At 55.4% G+C, this 18,941-nt stretch overlaps 1 protein-coding gene across 3 annotated transcripts; it reads left to right on the forward strand.

Moving 5' to 3' along the window:
• Positions 1-398: 398 nt before the first annotated feature.
• On the forward strand, positions 399-18,940 carry Edc3 (enhancer of mRNA decapping 3). Of its 3 annotated transcripts, none has more exons than XM_070042884.1 (7): positions 399-476; positions 4,041-4,249; positions 6,621-6,937; positions 12,256-12,591; positions 15,522-15,675; positions 16,798-17,015; positions 17,476-18,940. In XM_070042884.1, exons 2-7 carry the CDS (start codon positions 4,077-4,079, stop codon positions 17,808-17,810), a joined length of 1,533 nt encoding a protein of 510 aa, XP_069898985.1. In that variant the 5' UTR covers positions 399-476; positions 4,041-4,076; the 3' UTR covers positions 17,811-18,940. The 3 variants fall into 3 exon arrangements, with proteins under 3 accessions (XP_069898985.1, XP_069898984.1, XP_069898986.1); XM_070042883.1 differs by having other exon boundaries at positions 412-490; XM_070042885.1 differs by having other exon boundaries at positions 427-485.
• Position 18,941: the final 1 nt, after the last annotated feature.

Consider the following 18,941-nt stretch of genomic DNA (forward strand, 5'->3'; position numbering starts at 1 on the left):
GAGTCGCGTCCTCAGACTCAGAAAGCAGCTTTGCCCCGGATTTGCAGGAAAGGATGCGAGATGGGACGCGACCTACTGCGCAGACTCCGTGGAGCAGGCTCAGGACCTAGCGACCCCAGCGGACTTGGTGGGCTTCCGGCGCTCCGCCCTCGCCGCCGCCTGCTTCCGGCTGCTCAAATTTCCCGCGCGCCCCGCCCACCTCGGCCCCATCTCGCGCCCCGCCCCCGGGAAAGCTCCGCCCCCACAACGCGCTCCGCCCTGTCCCAGCCCCGCCCACTAGAGCGTGTCTTTGAGCCTCGCCCCCTCCCAATAGCCACGCCCCCTCCTGCCTCCGCTCACGCGCCCCGCCCCTCGAATCGCAGCGGAAGTGACCTCAGACGGCGAGCGCGCCGGCGTGGGGCGCGGGGGCGTTTCCGGCGGCGTCGTCCGTGGGCTGGGTGCGAAGAGCCCCTCCGTGGGTGTTTTCGCGCGTCAAGGTCGGCTCGGTGAGGTGCGCGGGGGAGCCCCCGGCCGGGCGGCGCCGAGCGGGACGCCCAGCGCGGCGGCGGCGGCCCTGCGGGCTTCCGGGCTCCCGCGGGCTCGCGTTCAGCCGTCTGGGGAGGCCGGGCCTGGTGGGCCCTGACGGGAGCCGGGGGCCTCGGAGCGCGCGGGTCCCGGGCCTGGTACCGGGGTCCTGGGAGCGGAGGCGGCCCCCGGGTCCTCGCACACCCGTGGTCGGGGGGGGGGGACTGACGTCGTTCCCTGCCTCAGTTTCCCCTGGTTTTGGTGCCTGTGCTGGGACTTGGGCTCCGGGCGTGGCTCTCTGGCTGAGCGTTCGGAGCTGCTACCGCACCACTTGGGCCGCAGCTCCATTTCCAGCTCTTTCCCCCACCCCCACCCCTTTTGGCTAATTGGAAAGGAGAGTCTGGCGGGTTTTCCCGCCCCGGCTGTCATCGAGTCTCAGTCCTCAGATCTCAGGCTCCTGAGGAGCTAGGATTACAGGTGTGAGCACCGGCGCCCGGCTCTCCGTTCGCCTTTCCCTTTTGAATGATGCACAGTGTCTGGGAAGAGCGCGGACCGCCCCTTGGCGCGGCTGGAAGCTGGAGGAGGGGGCGGGGTGAGCTGGGGGGGGCGGTGAGGGGGAGACGGGGAGGTGGCTGAGAAATCACCTGCCCGGGCACAGCTGTGGAATCATCTCGGCGCCCTTGCAAGTCTGCTAGTTCTCATCGTCAGAACCTTTTGTGAGGTATTGATGATTGGCTACTTATTAGAAATGGAGGAAGTAGAGCTGTGGCCCAAGTGGTAGAGCACCAGTTCTAGGACTGGCCTGTGCGTGTGTGTGTGTGTGCGCGCGCACGCACACAGACACAACCAGGCACTGGTGGCTTCTCACCATGGTTTGTAGACAGTAGTGTCTACTAATGAAACCCTCTCATATCTTCCACTTTTCTTTCTTTATTGGTAATGAACCTGGGACTTCACTTCGGGCCTGGCCCTATCCCCCAACTTTTTTTTTTTTTTTCCTCAATGCTAATGTTACCACTTGAGCCGCAGCTGAACTCCCAGCTTTTTTTTTTTTTTTTTTTTTTTTTTTTTTTGGTGGTTTCTTGTCCAGGCTGGCTTTGAAGCACAATCCTCAGATCTCAGTCTCTTGAGTTGGTAGGATTACAAGTGTTAGCCACCAACATCCTGTTTGGCATACTTGTTTTAAACTTTTATTTCAGGTTAGTTGTAGATCATATGCAGTTTTTGTTTTGTTTTTTTCCCTCCAGTCCTAGGGCTTGAATTCAGGGTCTGGGCACTGTCTCTGAGCTTCTTTTTTTTGTGTGTTTTTTTTTTTTTTTGGGGGGGGGGAGGTCCGGTCATGGGGCCGAACTCTGGGCCTGGGCGCTGTCCCTCAGCTCTTCAGCTCAAGGCTAGCACTCTATCACTTGAGCCACAGCGCCACTTCCGGCTTTTTTCCTTTTGCTTATGTGGTACTGAGGAATCGAACCCAGGGTTTCATGCATGCAAGGCAAGCGCTCTACCACTGAGCTACCTTCCCAGTCCCTGTCTCTGAGCTTCTTTTGCTCAAGGCCAGCACTCTACTACTTCAGCTACAGTACCACTTCTGCCTTTTTCTGTTTATGTGGTACTGAGGAATCGAACCCAGGGTTCATGCATGCTAGGCAAGCACTCTGCCAGTAAGCCACATTCTCAGCCCCCTCACATACTGTTTTAAGAAATTACAAGAAAATTACACAAATGTCATTATATACATACAGTCTGATCATTGGAAGGTCTTTGTACTTTTTTTCTCCCATGGCATGTATATGCCAGTTTGTTTGAGTGGCTGTTACCAGGTGCTGGTGCTCATGCCTGTAGTCCCAACTACTCAGAATGCTGAGATCTGAGGATTACAGTATGAAGTCATCGTGGGCATGAAATGTCTATGAGACTTATCTCCAGTTTACCACTGAAGAGCCTTACGTGGAGTTGTGCTTCAACTGGCAGAGTTCCAGCCTTGAGTAAAAAAGCTAAAGGAGCCCGGTGCCAGTGGCTCATGTCTGTAATCCTAGTTACTCAGGAGGTTGAGATCTGAGGATCGCAGTTCAAAGCCAGACTGGGCAGGAATGTCCTTGAGACTCTTTTATCTCCAGTTAACCACCAGAAAACCAGAAGTGGCTCTGTTGCTCGAGTAGTAGTGTGCTAGCCTTGAGCTGAAGAGCTGAGGGACAGCGTCCAGGCCCAGAGTTCAAGCCCCACTACATATGTCTTGCTGCATATGGGTTTTAGCTTACTGGTAGAGTACATGTCTAGCTTGCACAACACCCTGTATTTGAATCCCAACCACCAGAGTGGCATGGTTAACAGCAATATCTTGCTTAATTTTATCCAAATATTTGAGAATATTTTATAAATATCTTACTCTCAGCTAAGTTTCTGTTGTAGACAGAAAATATACTGTGTATGGTTGTGATTCTTTAGCATTTATTTATTTTTGGTGCTGGTCTTGGGGATTGAAGTCATGGCCAGAGGGCTGTCATTAAGTTTTGTTGCTCAATGCTGGTGCTCTACCACTTGAGCCACAGCTCCTCTGCCAAGGTTTTTGATGTGGAGGTAAGAAGCCTTATAGACTTTCCTGGGCTAGCTTCAAACCGTTGTCCTCAGATCTCAGCCTTCTAAGTAGCTAGGATGACAGATGTGAGTTACTAGCAACCAGCAGCTGAGTCTTGTAGTTTTATCTGTCCAGCTGGCTTCGAACTATGATTCTCAGATTTCAGCCTTTTGAGTAGCTAAGATATATAGCCACTGGCTCTTTGAAAGTATTTTTTTTTTGGGGGGGGTCCGGTCGTGGGGCCTGAACTCTGGGCCTGGGCGCTGCCCCTCAGCTCTTCAGCTCAAGGCTAGCGCTCTACCACTTGAGCCACAGCGCCACTTCTGGCTTTTTTCTTTTTGCTAATGTGGTGCTGAGGAATCAAACCCAGGGCCTCAGGCATGCAAGGCAAGCTCTCTACCACTGAGCCACCTTCCCAGCCCCAAAGTATTTTGATAATAGGTTTTTTTGAAATACAAGTGGGTTATAGCCTCAGTATAGTCTCAGTGAAATGCTGTCTGGTCAATATTATCTTTAGTGCATGCACTTTAAAGCAATTACTGCATCTTTGAACACGTTTAGTAATATATACATATATATTTTTGTTGTTGTTGTTGTTTTTGTTGGTTGTGCGGCTTGAACTCTGGGCTTGGGCGCTGTCCTTGCGCTCTTCAGCTCAAGGCGAGCTCTCTACCACTTGAGCCACAGTGCCACTTCCGGTTTTCTAGTGGTGTATTGGAGATAAGAGTTTCACGGACTTTCCTGCCCGGGCTGGCTTTGAACCTCGATCCTCAGATCTTAGCCTCCTCAGTAGCTAGGATTGAGCCACCGGCGCCCAGCTATGTTTAGCAATATTAATGTACATATTCTTGCCAAAAAATTTTGTGGTTTTTATGCTTCATAACCTAATGATGTGCAGGAGCTGATGGTCCAGAGCCTGATGTAATATTTGTTCATTTAACCAGGGCTGTGTCTGTTCCCCCAGGTGTCAGGAGTGGTTCCTTGTCCTCTCCACGGTCTCATGGGAACCATGGCTACAGACTGGCTGGGCAGTATCGTGTCCATCAACTGCGGGGACAGCTTGGGCGTCTATCAGGGCAGAGTGTCAGCGGTGGACCAGGTCAGCCAGACCATTTCCCTCACCAGGCCTTTCCACAATGGAGTAAAGTGTCTGGTGCCAGAGGTCACCTTCAGGTGAGTCCCCATGGAGCCCCTGCATGGGGCGGGGCAGCCTGCTCCGCTCCCGGGCTGTGTGGTGGGGCTGGTGTGGCAGGAGTAGTTGACAGTGAGCTCCGGAGGCACGGGTGTGAGCTCGGCCGCTGTCTCCCACGCACACCTGGCACAGACACCGGCTGACCACCAGCTCGGCTGAGCAGCCAGGAGTTCCTCACCCTTGTTTTTATTTCCTCACTCTCATCTCTGACTGGCACGCAACCTTATGTTATTTTTTATTTATTTATTTATTTTTTTGGGGGGGGGGTCCAGTCGTGGGGCCTGAACTCTGGGCCTGGGCGCTGTCCCTCAGCTCTTCAGCTCAAGGCTAGCGCTCTACCACTTGAGCCACAGTGCCACTTCCGGCTTTTTTCTTTTTGCTTATGTGGTGCTGAGGAATCGAACCCAGGGCCTCAGGCATGCAAGGCAAGCGCTCTACCACTGAGCCACCTTCCCAGCCCAACCTGATGTTATTTAAATTCAGCATAACCTTGGTTTTATGCTTTCAGAGTTTTTGTTTTTTAGTCTAAATTTTGCATTATTTTTCTCACATCAAACATCCTTATCAATTTTCTTCCCCAGCATAAAAGTATCTCTTTGTAGAATGGTATAATAGTTTATGTGTGCCTGTGTGTGTGTGTGTGTGTGTGTGTGTGTGTGTGTGTGTGTGTGTGTGTGTGTGTGTGTGTGTGGTGTGTATACATAAGCATGCTTGCACGCCAGTACTGGATTTAAAATCATGACTTGGTCGCTGTCCGTAAGCTTTTTTTTTTCTTTTTGCTGGTCCTGGAGTTTGAACTCAGGGCCTAGGCTTAAGAGTAGTGCTCCACCACTTGAGTCACAGTCTGGCTTTTTTGGTAATTTATTGAAGATAAATCTCATAAACTTTCCTACCCTAGTTGGCTTTGAACTGTGATCCTTAGGTCCTCAGCCTCAGCCTCCTGAGTAGCTAGGATTATGGACATCAGCCACCTGCACCCAGCAATCCCTGAATTTTTTTGCTGAAGGCTAGTGCTCTTATCACTTGAGGCACAGCTCTGCTTGCAGCATTTTTGGTGGCTAATTGAGAGATAAGAGTCTCGTGGTGCCTCATGCCTGTCATCCTGGCTACTCAGAAGGCTGCAATTTGAGGATCACGGTTCAAAGCCAGCCCAGGCAGGAAAGGCCATGGGACTCTTATCTCCAATTAACCACCAGAAATTAGAAATGGAACTGAGGCTCAAAGTGGTAGAGTGCTAGCCTCCAGCAAAAAAAACTCAGGGATTGTTGGGTTCTGATGGCTCATGCCGGTAATCCTAGCTAGCACCCAGGCCCTGAGTTTGAGCCCCATGACCTCCCCCCAAAAAACAACAACAACAACAACAACTCATAGACTATTTCTGCCTGGGGGTTGGCTTCAAACCACAGTCTTTAGGTCACAGCTTCCTGAGCTACCCATGCCCCACTGCTTTTAAGTTTTCTTTTCTTGTTTTATTTTTTTGTCGGTCATGAGGCTTGAACTCTGGGCCTGGGCTGTCCCTCAGCTCTTCAGCTCAAGGCAAGCACTCTACCACTTGAGCCACAGCACCACTTCCGATTTTCTAGTGGTTTATTGGAGATCAGAGTCTCATGGCCTTTCCTGAATGGGCTGGCTTTGAATTGTGATCCTCAGATCTCAGCCTCCTGAGTAGCTAGGATGACAGGTGTGAGCTACCGGTGCCCGGCTGCTTTTAGGTTTTCTAGTGCATCCTTTTACCTGCGCATCCTTCTGCCATTGCACAGATTGTGTATTCGTGTTTATGGGTCTGCGGGCACCGGCAGCCTTTTGTCTCTTTGCATGGCTGTCCTGCCATAGGCAGACATAGTATGCTCACAGTTTGTTGACTGAGCGACTGAGAGACTCAATGGATAAAGCAGAAGCCAGGATGGGAGTGTGGCTCAGTGATGTGATCGCCTAGCATGCATGAGCCCCTGGGTTCCACTCGTCAGTACCACATAAACAAAAAAGCCAGGTGTGGCGCTGTGGCTCAAGTGGTAGAGCGCTAGCCTTGAACAAAAGAAACTCAGGGACAGTGCCCAGGCGTTGAATTCAAGCCCCAGGACTGGTGCAGCAACTACAACAAAAAGCAGAAGCCAGTACACATTATGGAAGTCTGAGGGGATAATGTGATCATAATGAACAGCAGACTCTTGAAAACAAGTCCATGCTGTACGAATTGAACATGGGTGTCTCTACGAGCTCTGCCACTTTTCCTGAGTTCTGCTTGTGGTATCACTGGAATGCTGTTCTGCTAAGGGACGGCCGTGTGTCACTGGCCCCAGTGGCTTTCTTTTTATCACTGTTTGGAGACTTGGACTCTTTTGTGTATTTTAGGGCAGGTGACATTACAGAATTAAAAATCTTGGAGATACCGGGTCCTGGAGACAACCACCATTTTGGGGACCTTCATCAGACAGAATCAGGCCTCTCTGGTGTTGGATACCAAATGGGTATCAGCCAGAATGGCCCAGGCAAGTTGGTCAAGAAGCCAGCCTCTTCCTGCAGTGCGCCCCAGAACATCCCAAAGAGGACAGACGCCAGGAGCCAGGACGTGGCCGTCTCCCCTCAGCAGCAGTGCTCCAGGAGCTACGTGGACCGGCACGTGGAGTCCCTGAGCCAGGCCAAGAGCTTCCGCCGCCGGCACAACTCGTGTGAGCCACTCCTTGCTTCATCTCACCTCTCAGGCTGCACATCCTTTACCACTAGCGCTCGAGTTATAAAAAGGGGACAAGGAGCCCGGCTCCGGTGGCTCATGTCTGTCATCCTAGCGATTCAGGAGGCTAAGATTTAAGGACTGAAGTTTGCAGTTTGAAGCCAGCCCGGGCAGGAAAGTCCGGGAAACTATGATCTCCAGTAAACTCAGAAAAGGCCGGAAGTGGTGCTGTGACTTAAGTGATAGAGCACTAGACTTGAGCAGAAGCAGCTCAGGGACAGTGCCTAGGCCCAGAGTTCAAGCCCCAGGACTGCCAAAGAAAAAAAGAAAGTAAAAGGGTACAAAGATAGCATGGTTCAGTCACTCCAGGGCATCCTCGGGATGCTGGGCTGTTAGAGGTTACATGAGCATGCCCGGACCTCCCCTCCCTTCTTCAGGAAATGTCAGCCATCTAATGTTCATTGACTCATCACCCACTGTAGTGTTGTTTAAGTCTAACCAGTGATGGCAGTGATGTGTGGCTGAGTGCGCCCTGGAGTTCTTCAGGGAACTCTTGAGTGTCTTTTGCCTGTTACCTGACCCCATCCTTTCAGAGAGCAAGTGCCTGGGGAGGAATTTGCTTTCGTTCCAGTGTCCTGTGTTTCCTTCTTCACTAGGCCGCGAGGTGGTGTGCACTGCTGTCCCCACGCAAGCGTCACGGCTTGCTGATTGCTGTGTGCCCACGTGGAGTCATCAGGGGTCTGCCAGGACTGGCTAGGCTTTGTGATCTTTGTGACGTGTTTGGTTGTGTGCTCGTTGTGAAGCAGGACAGACTTGCTGTTGTGCTCCTTAAATGAATAGGATTGTACTTTGAAAAAATTCTTAGTTGAAGGGAGTGGGGAGAGTGATAGAGGAGGTGACATTCCTTAAAATACATTGTAAATATATGGAAAGGTAACTGTGAAATCTGCCCCTTCCAGAACTGATAGCAGCTAATGAACAACCAGTGGGAAAGGAAAAAGTTATTGCTAGCTCGGCATGGCTCAGATGGTAGAGCACCTGCCAATAAGTACAAGGCTCCAAGTTCAAAACCCAGTACCACCTACCAGACACTGGTAGCTCTCAGTTATAATCTTAGCTGCGCAGGAGACTTGAGATCTGAGGATCACGGTTCAAAGCCAGCCCAGGTAGGAAAATCTGAGACTCTTTTTTTTTTTTTTTTTGTCGGTCGTAGGGCTTGAACTCTGGGCCTGGGCGCTGTCCCTCTGCTCTTCAGCTCAAGGCGAGCGCTCTACCACTTGAGCTACAGCGCCACTTCCGGTTTTCTGATGGTTTATTGGAGATAGGAGTCTCACGGTCTCTCCTGCCCGGGCTGGCTTTGAACCGCGATCCTCAGATCTCAGCCTCCTGAGTAGCTAGGATTACAGGCGTGAGCCACCAGCGCCCGGCAAATCTGAGACTCTTATCTCCAGTTAACTACCCAAAAGCTGGAAGTTCAGCTGTGGCTCAAGTGGTAGAGTGCTAGCCCAACAAAAAGACTATTGGGGCTGGGGCTGGGGCTTAGTGGTGGAGTGCTTGCTTAGCATGCATGAAACCATGGGTTTGTCAATACCACATAAACAGAAAAAGCTGCAAGTGGTGTGGTGGCTCAAGTGGTAGAGTGAAAGAACGGTGCCTTGTGTTCAAGACCCAGGACTAACAAAAAGAAGAAAGACTATGGGTTTGTGGCTTGGGCACGGTGGCTCACACAGATAATCCCACTGCTATACAGGAGGCTGAGATCAAAAGGGTTGCAATTTTAGGTCTAGGCAAAAATGTTTTTGAGACTCCCATCTCAATGGAAGAAGCTGGGCATGGTGGCACATGCTTTGCCATCCCAGCTGCAGCTAGAAGTATAAAATAGGAGGATCGTAATCCAGGCAAAGACCTGTGCAGAAAGCAAGACCCCGTTTTAAATGCCAAGTGCAGAAGAGGACTGGAGGCGTGGTCAAACCCTCTCAGTGCCACCAAAAAGTCAGAAAAGAGCGTAGATCCCTGTGTGAGGGCAAAGCAGGCTTAAATCCTGTGTCGGAGCTAAACCTGGCGCCGGGGCAGCTGAGAGGCGACCCTTGTGGGATCACGCGACTAAGATGCGTGACTGGGGTTGCCGTGAACTGCCCTGAAGAACATGGAAGGTGGAGGCTGGCGTGGAACACATTTGGATGTAGGCAGGGTTCTGTCCACAGATTTCCCTTTCGGCTGCCCCTCCAGGAGATGGAAAGGGGTGCAGTTCCGCCTTCATGGCGGAAGGGGCAGAGCGAGCGTACCTGGCTTTGGGGATCCCCCATCTAATGTCATGTGGCCCTCCTGACTTTGTTTCTCTGGGTGTGCTTCCTGGAACGTGGGAGGTCATCGGTGAGTGTTGTGTGCACAGGTGCCCTCTGGAGGCCTGGGGTCGCTAGACTGTGTGGGACACGTGTGCAGTGCGCCCTGTCGCATGCAGAGTGCAGGACAGAGGTCTCCGTTACAACACATGTGGCAAATCCATGAATAAGCACATGAGGGTTGCACAACGATGGGCTAGTACCAGACGCCCTGCTCCAAAGCCTCTGCCAGAGCTGGCAGGAAAGTGGCACAGGAAGCGCCCAGCCCCCACCCGTGGCGGCATGCTGGCTCCATCATCCCCAGAGCCTTCGCCCTCCAACCGCCACGGCCAGCTTGCTCACTCGGCTCTAGTGTGTCTGTGTGTGTGTGCAAGTGGATCAGCACAGCCGAGCGTCTAGCCTGCTGTCCTCCATCTTTCCCTGCCCTTGTACATGTCTCCTCTGCTTTTCTCTGCACTTGAAATTCCCAAGGAGTGTTTTATTTTTTCCTCTCTCCCCCCAATAGCCGTTCATTTGTATGGCGTGGCGCAAAGGTGTCACCAGCTACCCGCTTTTCTTCTTCCACCTTCAGAGATTGTGCACCGTGCATTCACATTCTCTGCAGCAATCAGTGCTGCACATTGCCATCGGCCTGGTGCTGACAGCTGTGAGCTTGCCAGAGCGGGTGGCGGCTTGGCAGGGCGGATGTCAGGAGACCGGGGAGAGCTGGAACTCAGGGCCTGCGGTGCTCGGCTCTTTATTCTGGGATCTTTCCTTATTTGTATTTTTTGAGGGGGGAATAGCATTTGAACTCAGGGCCTGTGTGCTGGTTCTGAGCTGCTCTTGCTCAAGGCTAGTGCTCTACCACTTGAGCCACAGCTCCATTTTTGGCTTTTTGTTTTTGCTAGCTTATTGGAGGTAAGAGTCTCATGGACTTTCTTGCCCAGGCTGGCTTTGAACCATCACCCTCAGATCTCAGCCCCGCCAAGTCGCTGCACTGACAGACGTGAGCGTCCTTGTGGATCTGTCTCCTGGCCTGTGGAGCTGGGTTTCCTGTGAGCGGGATCGCTTCCCCCCTCCCCCCCCCCCGGCCCTTTCTTCTGTGTGTGGTGGTGTGCAGTGATTATGTGTTTCGTCTCCCCATGTAGTTGTGGTTACTTCATGTGTGTTGGTGTTGCGCATGTCCACCTGCCTTGAAACCCTAGCCCCCAATGCTCACCTGCATTCTTTTTTTGTCGGTTGTGGGGCTTGAACCCTGGGCCTTAGGCATTGTCCCTGAGCTCTTCTGCTCAAGGTGAGCACTCTACCACCTGAGCCACAGCACCACTTCTGGTTTTCTGGTAGATAATTAGATGAGTATCTCATGGACTTTCCTGCCTGGACTGGCTTTGAACCACGATACTCAGATCTCAGCCTCCTGAGTAGCTAGGATGACAGGCGTGAGCCATTGGCACCCAGTGTCCACCTGCATTGTTGTTGTCCACCTTTTCCTGCTGCCCTATTTTTTTTTTTTTTTGATGGTTGTGGGGCTAGAACTCTGGGCTTGGGCACTGATTTTCAGCTCAAGGCAAGCGCTCTACTGCTTGAGCCCCAGTGCCACTTCTGGTTTTCGAGGGGTTTATTGGAGGTAAGAGTCTCACGGACTTTTCTGCCTGGGCTGGGTTTGAACCGTGATCCTCAGATCTCAGCCTCCTGAGTAGCTGGGATGACAGGTGTGAGCCACCAGCACCTGGCTTTGCTGCCCTTTTCTAGCACACAAATTTGCCAGCACTTTTTTGTTTTTGTTTTTGTCAGTTGTGGGGCTTGAACTTGGGCTGGGCGCTGTCCCTGAGCCTCTTTGTGATCAAGGCTAGCGCTCTACAACTTTGAGCACAGCACCACTTCCAGTTTTTGAGTGGTTAATTGGAGATAAGAGTTTCATGGGGGTTTTTCTGCCCAGGCTGGCTTTTGGACCATGATCTTCAGATCTTAGCTTCCTGAGCAGCTGGGATTACAGGCGTGAGCACCAGTGCTCTGCAACTTGCTGGCATTTTGTTGTTGTTGTTGTTGGTCTGGGGCCTGAACTCTGGGTCTGGGCGCTGTCCCTCAGCTCTTCAGCTCAAGGCTAGAGCTCTACCACTTGAGCCACAGCGCCACTTCCAGCTTTTTCAGCTTATGTGGTGCTGAGCAATCAAACCCAGGGCCTCATGCATGCAAGGCAAGCACTCTACCACGGAGCCACCTTCCCAGCCCCTCATCTTGTTTTTTGATGCATCTGTTTGGATCTCCAAATTTAGCAGAGACTTGTGGTCTACCAGGCTAGACGTGGGTGAGAGGTGTGAATGGCGTGGACTCTGCTATCTGTGGGTATAGAAGCTCCTTAGGGTGAGAACAAGAACTTGGCTTCCTAAACAGGGCAGTGTGGTGAGAGGCACGTGCTGGCGGCTGTGCCAGTGTGAGGCGGAAGCGTGCATCAGGAGGCTGAGGCTGCGCAGCCATAGAGAGAGAGGTATTTGGAGAGCTCCGTCATACGATGAGAAGATGCTCCCTTGCTAGGAAACAGTACGGTTTTTTTGTCTTGTGTGCTGGCATTGAGGCTTGAACTCAGGGCCTCTTATTCCCTCTCCCTTAGTTGATTGCTCATGGCTGACACTGCCAGTTGAGGCTGACATTCTACCATCTGAGCCGTGCCTCCCATTCAGCATTTTGCTGGTTGGTTGGAGAGAAGAGTCACAGACCTGTCTGGCTAGGCTGGCTTTGAGCTGATCTCCAGGTTTTATCCTCTTGAGCAGCGAGGATTCCAGGGATGAGCCATGGTGCCCAGCCAGGGCCACAGGCTGTCCATTCTGTGTTCCTTGGCGGTGATTGGACGATGTCTGACATCTGCCAGCTTACAGGGTTTGTGGTGGGTTTTGCTACTTGCAGGTTTCAGAACCGCTTCCCTTTCTGTGATTATTACTGCACTGTCCCCATTTTCCACTTGTGCCTGGCACTGACCCACGGGATCCTCCTCCAGGGTCATCTAGTAGCCGACACCCGAGCCAGGCCACGCCAAAGAAAAGCGGCCTGAAGAATGGCCAGATGAAGAGCAAGGACGATGAGTGCTTCGGGGACGACATCGACGAGATCCCTGACACGGACTTCGACTTCGAGGGCAACCTGGCCCTCTTCGACAAGGCGGCTGTGTTCGAGGAGATCGACACGTACGAGCGGCGGGGGGGCGCCCGCGCCCGGGGCGTCCCGAGCGAGAGGCCCGCGCGGTACCGGCACGACGAGAACATCCTGGAGGCCGAGCCCATCGTCTACCGCCGCATCACTGTGCCCCACAACGGCAGCAAGGAGTTCTGCACCGGTGAGCGCTGGCCCCGCCGGCCTTCGTGTTCTTAGCATTTGCCCAGTTACGAGGAGTAGACACACAGACTCCCAGATCAGGTGTGGGATCCGCAGGGATGGCTGACGCCTCGAGCCGGTGGTCGGATCTGTAGGGAGCACGGATGCCCAGGTCAGGTCGTTGGATGGGCTCACGCCGCCTTCCTGCCGCCGCCTCTGCGTGCTACCCAGAAGGGATGATGGAGACGGAGGCTCGGTTTCCCCGGTTGTCCTGGTCTCCTTGAGGCCGCGCAGGATGGCCGAGCGTTTGGCTGGCTAGCGTCACGAGGTGGCACGGTAGTGTGTCGGTAGTCACGGAGGTCTGGGAATGTAATGACAGTTGATTTCTGTTTCCTCCGTGCTTCGTGTGTTTGTGGGTCAGTCCTAGGCTAGAGTTCAGGGCCTGGGCCCTGTCCCTGAACTTTTGTGTTAAAGGCCAGTGCTCTGCCACTGGAGCCACACCTCCACTTCTGGCTTTTTGCTAGTTAATTGGAGATAGCCCCATGGACTTTGCTGCCTGGGCTGGCTTCAAACCATCATCCTCGGGTCTCAGTTGCCTGAGTAGCTGGGATGGCAGGTGGGAGCCACCCTGCTGTTCTGAGTGTGAGTGTGGCACTAGGTTTGAACCCAGAGCGTCTTCTGCTGGATAGGCATCTTTCAGTTGAGCCATGCTTCCAGCCCCAGCCCTTTTTCCTTTGCTTATTTTTGAGCTAGGATCTAGCTGTGTGCTCAGGTCAGCCTGGACTGCAGTCCTCTTATTTATACTTGGCTTTCTTAGCTGGCCTGACAGGCACATACCACTGTCTGTTGACACGGGGTCTCATGCACTTTTTTTTTTTTGGTCATGGGGCTTGAACTCTGGGCCGGGCGCTGTCCCTCAGCTCTTCAGCTCAAGGTGAGCGCTCTACCACTTGAGCCGCAGCGCCACTTCTGGTTTTCTAATGCTTTATTGGAGATAAGAGTCTCATGGACTTTCCTGCCCAGACTGGCTTTGAACTGCGATCTTCAGGTCTAGCCTCCTGAGTGGCTAGGATGACAGGCGTGAGCCACCGGCGCCCGGCTCTCATGCACTTTTGACCAGGTTCACATCAAACATGCTTCTTGTGATCTTGGGCTCTTGAGTAGGATTACAGGCGTGAGCCATCCTGCCTGGCCGGATTTTCATGATGGAAGTGGAAGTTCTCTTCTCATGGGACTCCTGTCCTGTAACGGCTGCTGACACAGCTCAGAGCACATGCGGTGGTCCTTGTCCTTGGCCCTTGTGTGTGGCCTGTGACACGCTGTAGGAACAGCCAGGGGATGGAAGCCCAGCAGCGCTGGGCAGTGTGGCTTCCTGTGTCACCAGTGGAGAGGCTGATGCCCAAGGCCCTTCCTGCACTGCTTGGAGTGGATGGAGCGACTTCTGTCTTTCCCAGGGATTCCTTCTGTGCGTGGCGTGCGTGGCTGCCCGGCTGCAGGCTCCAGCCTCGGCAGGTTACAATAGAAGATAAAACCGCAGCTCCTCAGGAGCTGAGAGCTGAGGATCACAGTTCAGAGCCAGCCCTGATAGGAAAGTCTGTGGGACTCATCTCTAACCAAGCACAAAAGAGCCAGGCGAGGCGCTGTGGCTCAAGCGCCATTCTCCATTCATTTTTCCTGATGAGGCTGTGAAGCCTGGGGTGGCCAAGGCTTTCCCTGGCCGCTGCGAGTACGTCCAGGGCGGGCTGGGCTCGAGGCGGAGCTGGGTGACTCTGATCGCACCTCGTCCTCCAGCAGTGGCCCGTGGAGGCTGCTGCGCGCGCGCGGGCTGCTGGCCGCCGGCGCAGGCCGCTCCGGAGGCAGACGCGGATCTGTGCAACGCTCTTGGGTCCTTGGACGGGGCGGCTGTGTCCGCAGCCACAGGCCGCGGCCGCCCTGTGCGCGCCTCCCCTGCGGACAGTGTCCGCTTCCCCTGCGCGCTCCCCTACCGATCAGGCTCCCAGGATCCGGACTTGGACCTCGAAATTCTGTGGAGACAGATGTGCGTGTGCACACGCGTGTGTCCTCAGTGTGAGCGCTGTGCACTCAGTGAGGGGCCCGGAGAACACAAGAGGGCGGGAGGCTTCCCAAGAATTTCCACTCATGACTTCAAATTCCAAACGCAGTGCTTAGGGACAGCTCGGGGCGGGGCGGGGCGGCGCCGCTGCGTCTGTGATGCATGACTGGCGTGTCGCGCGGGTGGTGGCCTGCATGGTGGTGCGGCAGCGTGGCGTGGTGGCGTGCTTGGCTAGTGTGCATCAAGCTGTGGGCTCCACCTTAAGCGCTGCAGGAAGGTGAGACTCCATTTCCAATGAAGCAACAAAAAAGCTAGGCTGGCGGCGTGGCTCCAGGGGTAGAGCGCCGGCAGAGCAAGCAGGCTGAGCCCGGCAAAGCCCTTGATCCAAGCCCCATACTGGCCCAGAGAGAGAGAGAGAGAGAGAGAGAGAGAGAGAGAGAGAGAGAGAGAGTTCGGGTGGATCTGGGGATGAATGTGCACATCTAGGAAGCACTCTGGGCGTGTTCTGGGGGTGTATGTGGGCATGTGTGCGGTCTGGGGGCGTCGGTGGCTGGGGCAGGTCGCAGGGTCCGCCGATACCAGTTGCTGGCGCACAAGGTGCAGCAGCAGCAGCTCAGTCTGCAGCCGGCCGTGATTGGTGGTTTGGAAAGTGTGGCCACTGCCCAAAACAGACCCGGTGCCCAGCATGGCGCCACCCGCCGCAGCGGCTGCTGTGATCACTCATGCTCACATGGTGATTCTGCCAGCCGGGCGCCAGCAGCTCCGCCTGCAATCCCAGCCACTCAGGCTGGGGTCTGGAGGGACGGGTGGGGCAGCGCCTTCATGATGGCCGGCGGCGCGGGTGGTGTGGGGTGCAGTGTACATGGCCACGCCCATGCCTTGCTGCTCTCTCACCACAGACTCGGGCCTGGTGGTGCCCAGCGTCTCGTACGAGCTGCACAAGAAGCTGCTATCAGTGGCTGAGAAGCACGGGCTGACGCTGGAGCGGAGGCTGGAGATGACCGGCGTGTGCGCCAGCCAGATGGCGCTCACCCTCCTTGGGGGCCCCAACAGGTGAGCCCCTCCCGTGCGCGTGCCGCGGCCTCGCCACGGGCTCCTCACCGCGTGAATGGAACCCAGTGCGAATCTTGCGGCTTGGCGCGTGCCGCAGGCCGGGCAGCTTTTCCCGTGGCCTTCACACAGTCCCGCTGCGGTCCCGGAGCGCTGGCTCGGAAGCGGCCTTGAGTGGATGGGGAGTGCGGCCCGAGCCCTCCGAGAGCCCAGTTCCAGTGCGAGAACCGCAGGCGCCTCTGTTTGCTTTTCTTTTTTTGGGGGGGTCCAGTCGTGGGGCCCGAACTCTGGGCCTGGGCGCTGTCCCTCAGCTCTTCAGCTCAAGGCTAGCGCTCTACCACTTGAGCCACAGCGCCACTTCCGGCTTTTTTCTTTTTGCTTATGTGGTGCTGAGGAATCAAACCCAGGGCCTCAGGCATGCAAGGCAAGCGCTCTACCACTGAGCCACCTTCCCAGCCCCTGCTTTATTTTCTTTTCTCTCTTTCTGCTACCTATCCTGGAGCTTGAACTCAGTATCTGGGCACTGTCCCTGAATTTTTTTGCTAAGGGCTGGTGTTCTACAACTTCTATAGCTCTACTTCTGGCTTTTTGCTGATTTATTGGAGATAATAGTCTCATGCAGCTGGGCGCTAGTGGCTCATGCCTATAATCTAGTTTACTCAGGAGGCTGAGATCTGAGGATCATGGTTCGAAGCCAGCTGGGCAGGAAAGTCCCTGAGACTTTTTTTGTCTGGTCGTGGGGCCTGAACTCAGGGCCTGGGCGCTGTCCCTCAGCTCACCTCAAAGCTAGCACTCTACCACTTGAGCCACAGCGCCACCTGCAGCTTTTTCTGCTGATGTGGTGCTGAGGAATTGAACTCAGGGCTTCATGCATGCAAGGCAAAGCGCTCTACCACTGAACCACCTTCCCAGCCTGAGACTCTTATGTCTAGTAAACTACTCAAAAAAGCTGGAAGTGGTGCTGTGGCTCAAGTGGTCAAGCATTTGTCTTGAGCAAAAAAGCTCAGGACTGGCACAGGAAAAAAAAAGTCTCGTGGACTTTTCTGCCCAGGCTGGCTTTGAACCTTGACCTCAGATCTGAGCCACCAGTGCCCAGCCAGTCATGGCCTCTGTCCCCCACTCCAGGTTGAACCCTAAGAACGTGCACCAGAGGCCGGCGGTGGCCGTGCTGTGTGGGCCGCACGTGAAGGGCGCTCAGGGCATCAGCTGCGGGCGGCACCTCGCCAACCACGACGTGCAGGTCATCCTCTTCCTGCCCAACTTCGTCAAGATGCTGGAGTCCATCACCAACGAGCTGTCCCTCTTCAGCAAGACCCAAGGCCAGCAGGTGTCCAGCCTCAAAGGTGAGCGCGGGGGCTGGCGCCCCCTCGGGAGGCCTGGGTGCAGACCATGTTTCCTGTCCAGCAGCGCCCCCAGGGGTGACAGGCAGGAAAGCAAATGTGCTTGCGAGTCCCTTGGCCGCCTCCTCCCTGAGCCTCACCTTTCCCCGCCTCTGGGACAGCTGCTGCTGCGCTAGGTTCACTTGTGGCTTGGCTTTCTGTGGTGCTTACGCTGGGAGGGGTCAGGAGATGGGGCGTTCGTGGTGTTTGTGGGTCACAGGTCTGGGCTTGAGAAGGGGAGAGGCCCTTGGGAGTCAGTAGAGGCTGATCTCATGTTCCGTGTGCTGGGAGCACAGGGCCCCGAGACACTGCGTCAGGGGCCATGGAGTGACCCCCTTCCCCCCCCCCCCCCGCTCGGACCACTGGCCCCGCCCTGGTGGAGCTCTGTTCTAGCTCCTTCCCCACGCTCTCTCTGCACCCCCAGATCTGCCCACCAGCCCCGTGGACCTGGTCATCAACTGCCTGGACTGCCCCGAGAACGCCTTCCTGCGGGACCAGCCCTGGTACAAGGCGGCTGTGGCCTGGGCCAACCAGAACCGGGCTCCGGTGCTGAGCATTGACCCGCCGGTGCACGAGCTGGAGCAGGGCATCGACGCCAAGTGGTCCCTGGCGCTGGGGCTGCCGCTGCCCCTGGGGGAGCGCGCCGGCCGCGTCTACCTGTGCGACATCGGCATCCCGCAGCAGGTGTTCCAGGAGGCGGGCATCAGCTACCACTCGCCCTTCGGCTGCAAGTTCGTCATCCCGCTACACTCGGCCTAGGGCCCCAGGCCCCACCGCGCTCTGTGCCCACACTTGTGGGCCTTTGTTTACAGAACAGGCAGCTCTCAGACTGTTTCAGGTTTACAGCCCCGGCTCCAGCTCGCGCCTTTGGGGTCTGGTGACATGGCCCACACCTCAGTGGTGACTCTGTGTCCCCCTCCCCCCCCTCCTTGAACCAGACACTTGACTGGCCACCAGGGGCACCGCCCCGGCCCCCGCGGCCCTCCCAGCCCCTCCGTCGCTGGACTGGCGCTTGGCCTCGCCTCTGCAGGACTGGGCGTTCTCGTCTTTGCATTCCATCACAGGCCGCGCGGGCAGCTGGCGTTGGGGCAGGGGAGAGGACTGCAGCACAGGTGACAGGTGACAGTGGTCGAGCCAGTGTGCGCTTGCCTGCAGCTTCCGCTGGGCTGGGCCCAGATGCTCGGGTGCAGCTTTTATATAGCAGTCTTGGGGGGGGAGGCCAGGGGAGCCTGGTGCTTTTGCCCACTGCCCCTGTGGTCCCACCCCACTCCCGCCCACCCGCGCTGCCCTGTCACCCGCGCTGTTCCACTTCTCTCACCAGGATCTGAACTTCGGTCATCAGGCAGATGCCAAAAGGTGGCTGGCTCCACCCAGCTTGCCTGTGGGGCCACCGAGGGGCCCTGGCCCACCCAGCTGCGCCAGAAGCGCCAGCTGTTCTGGCCCCGCCCTGCAAAGGACCTGGGGCTTGTGCTTAAAGCCTTATTCAGGATTAGGTGTCCTTGTGCTGTGCCCACGAAGGACAGGCCGGCTTCTTGAGGGGTGCAGGCACGGGGGTGGCCCTGGCACCGTGGACTTGGAGGAGTTGGTGGGGCAAGGGCTGGTCTCCACCCGAGGGTGTCAGCGAGGGAGGGCCTGTTTAGTATCAGCGCCTCACGGCCCCAGCGTGGGGGGAGGGGGGGAAGAAGCGGGGCACATGCCCATGGGCACTGCCTGCCACACTGGGCCAGGGAAAAAACCAGAACTGGAACCTGCTGTCAGTGCATAGCTGCGGGGATTTGTGCCCACATTTGCCCTGCCTGGAGACGGCCCCCTGGGGTCCAGATCAGGTGGTGAAGCCCTGCAGCTCTTGGGGAACCATAACTAGCACCCCAATAAAGCTGTGATCAGGAC

Source organism: Dipodomys merriami, unplaced genomic scaffold (assembly GCF_024711535.1).
Source record: "Dipodomys merriami isolate MVZ:Mamm:240054 unplaced genomic scaffold, mDipMer1.0.p SCAF_33, whole genome shotgun sequence".
In the NCBI taxonomy this organism is placed as follows: Eukaryota; Metazoa; Chordata; class Mammalia; order Rodentia; family Heteromyidae; genus Dipodomys; species Dipodomys merriami.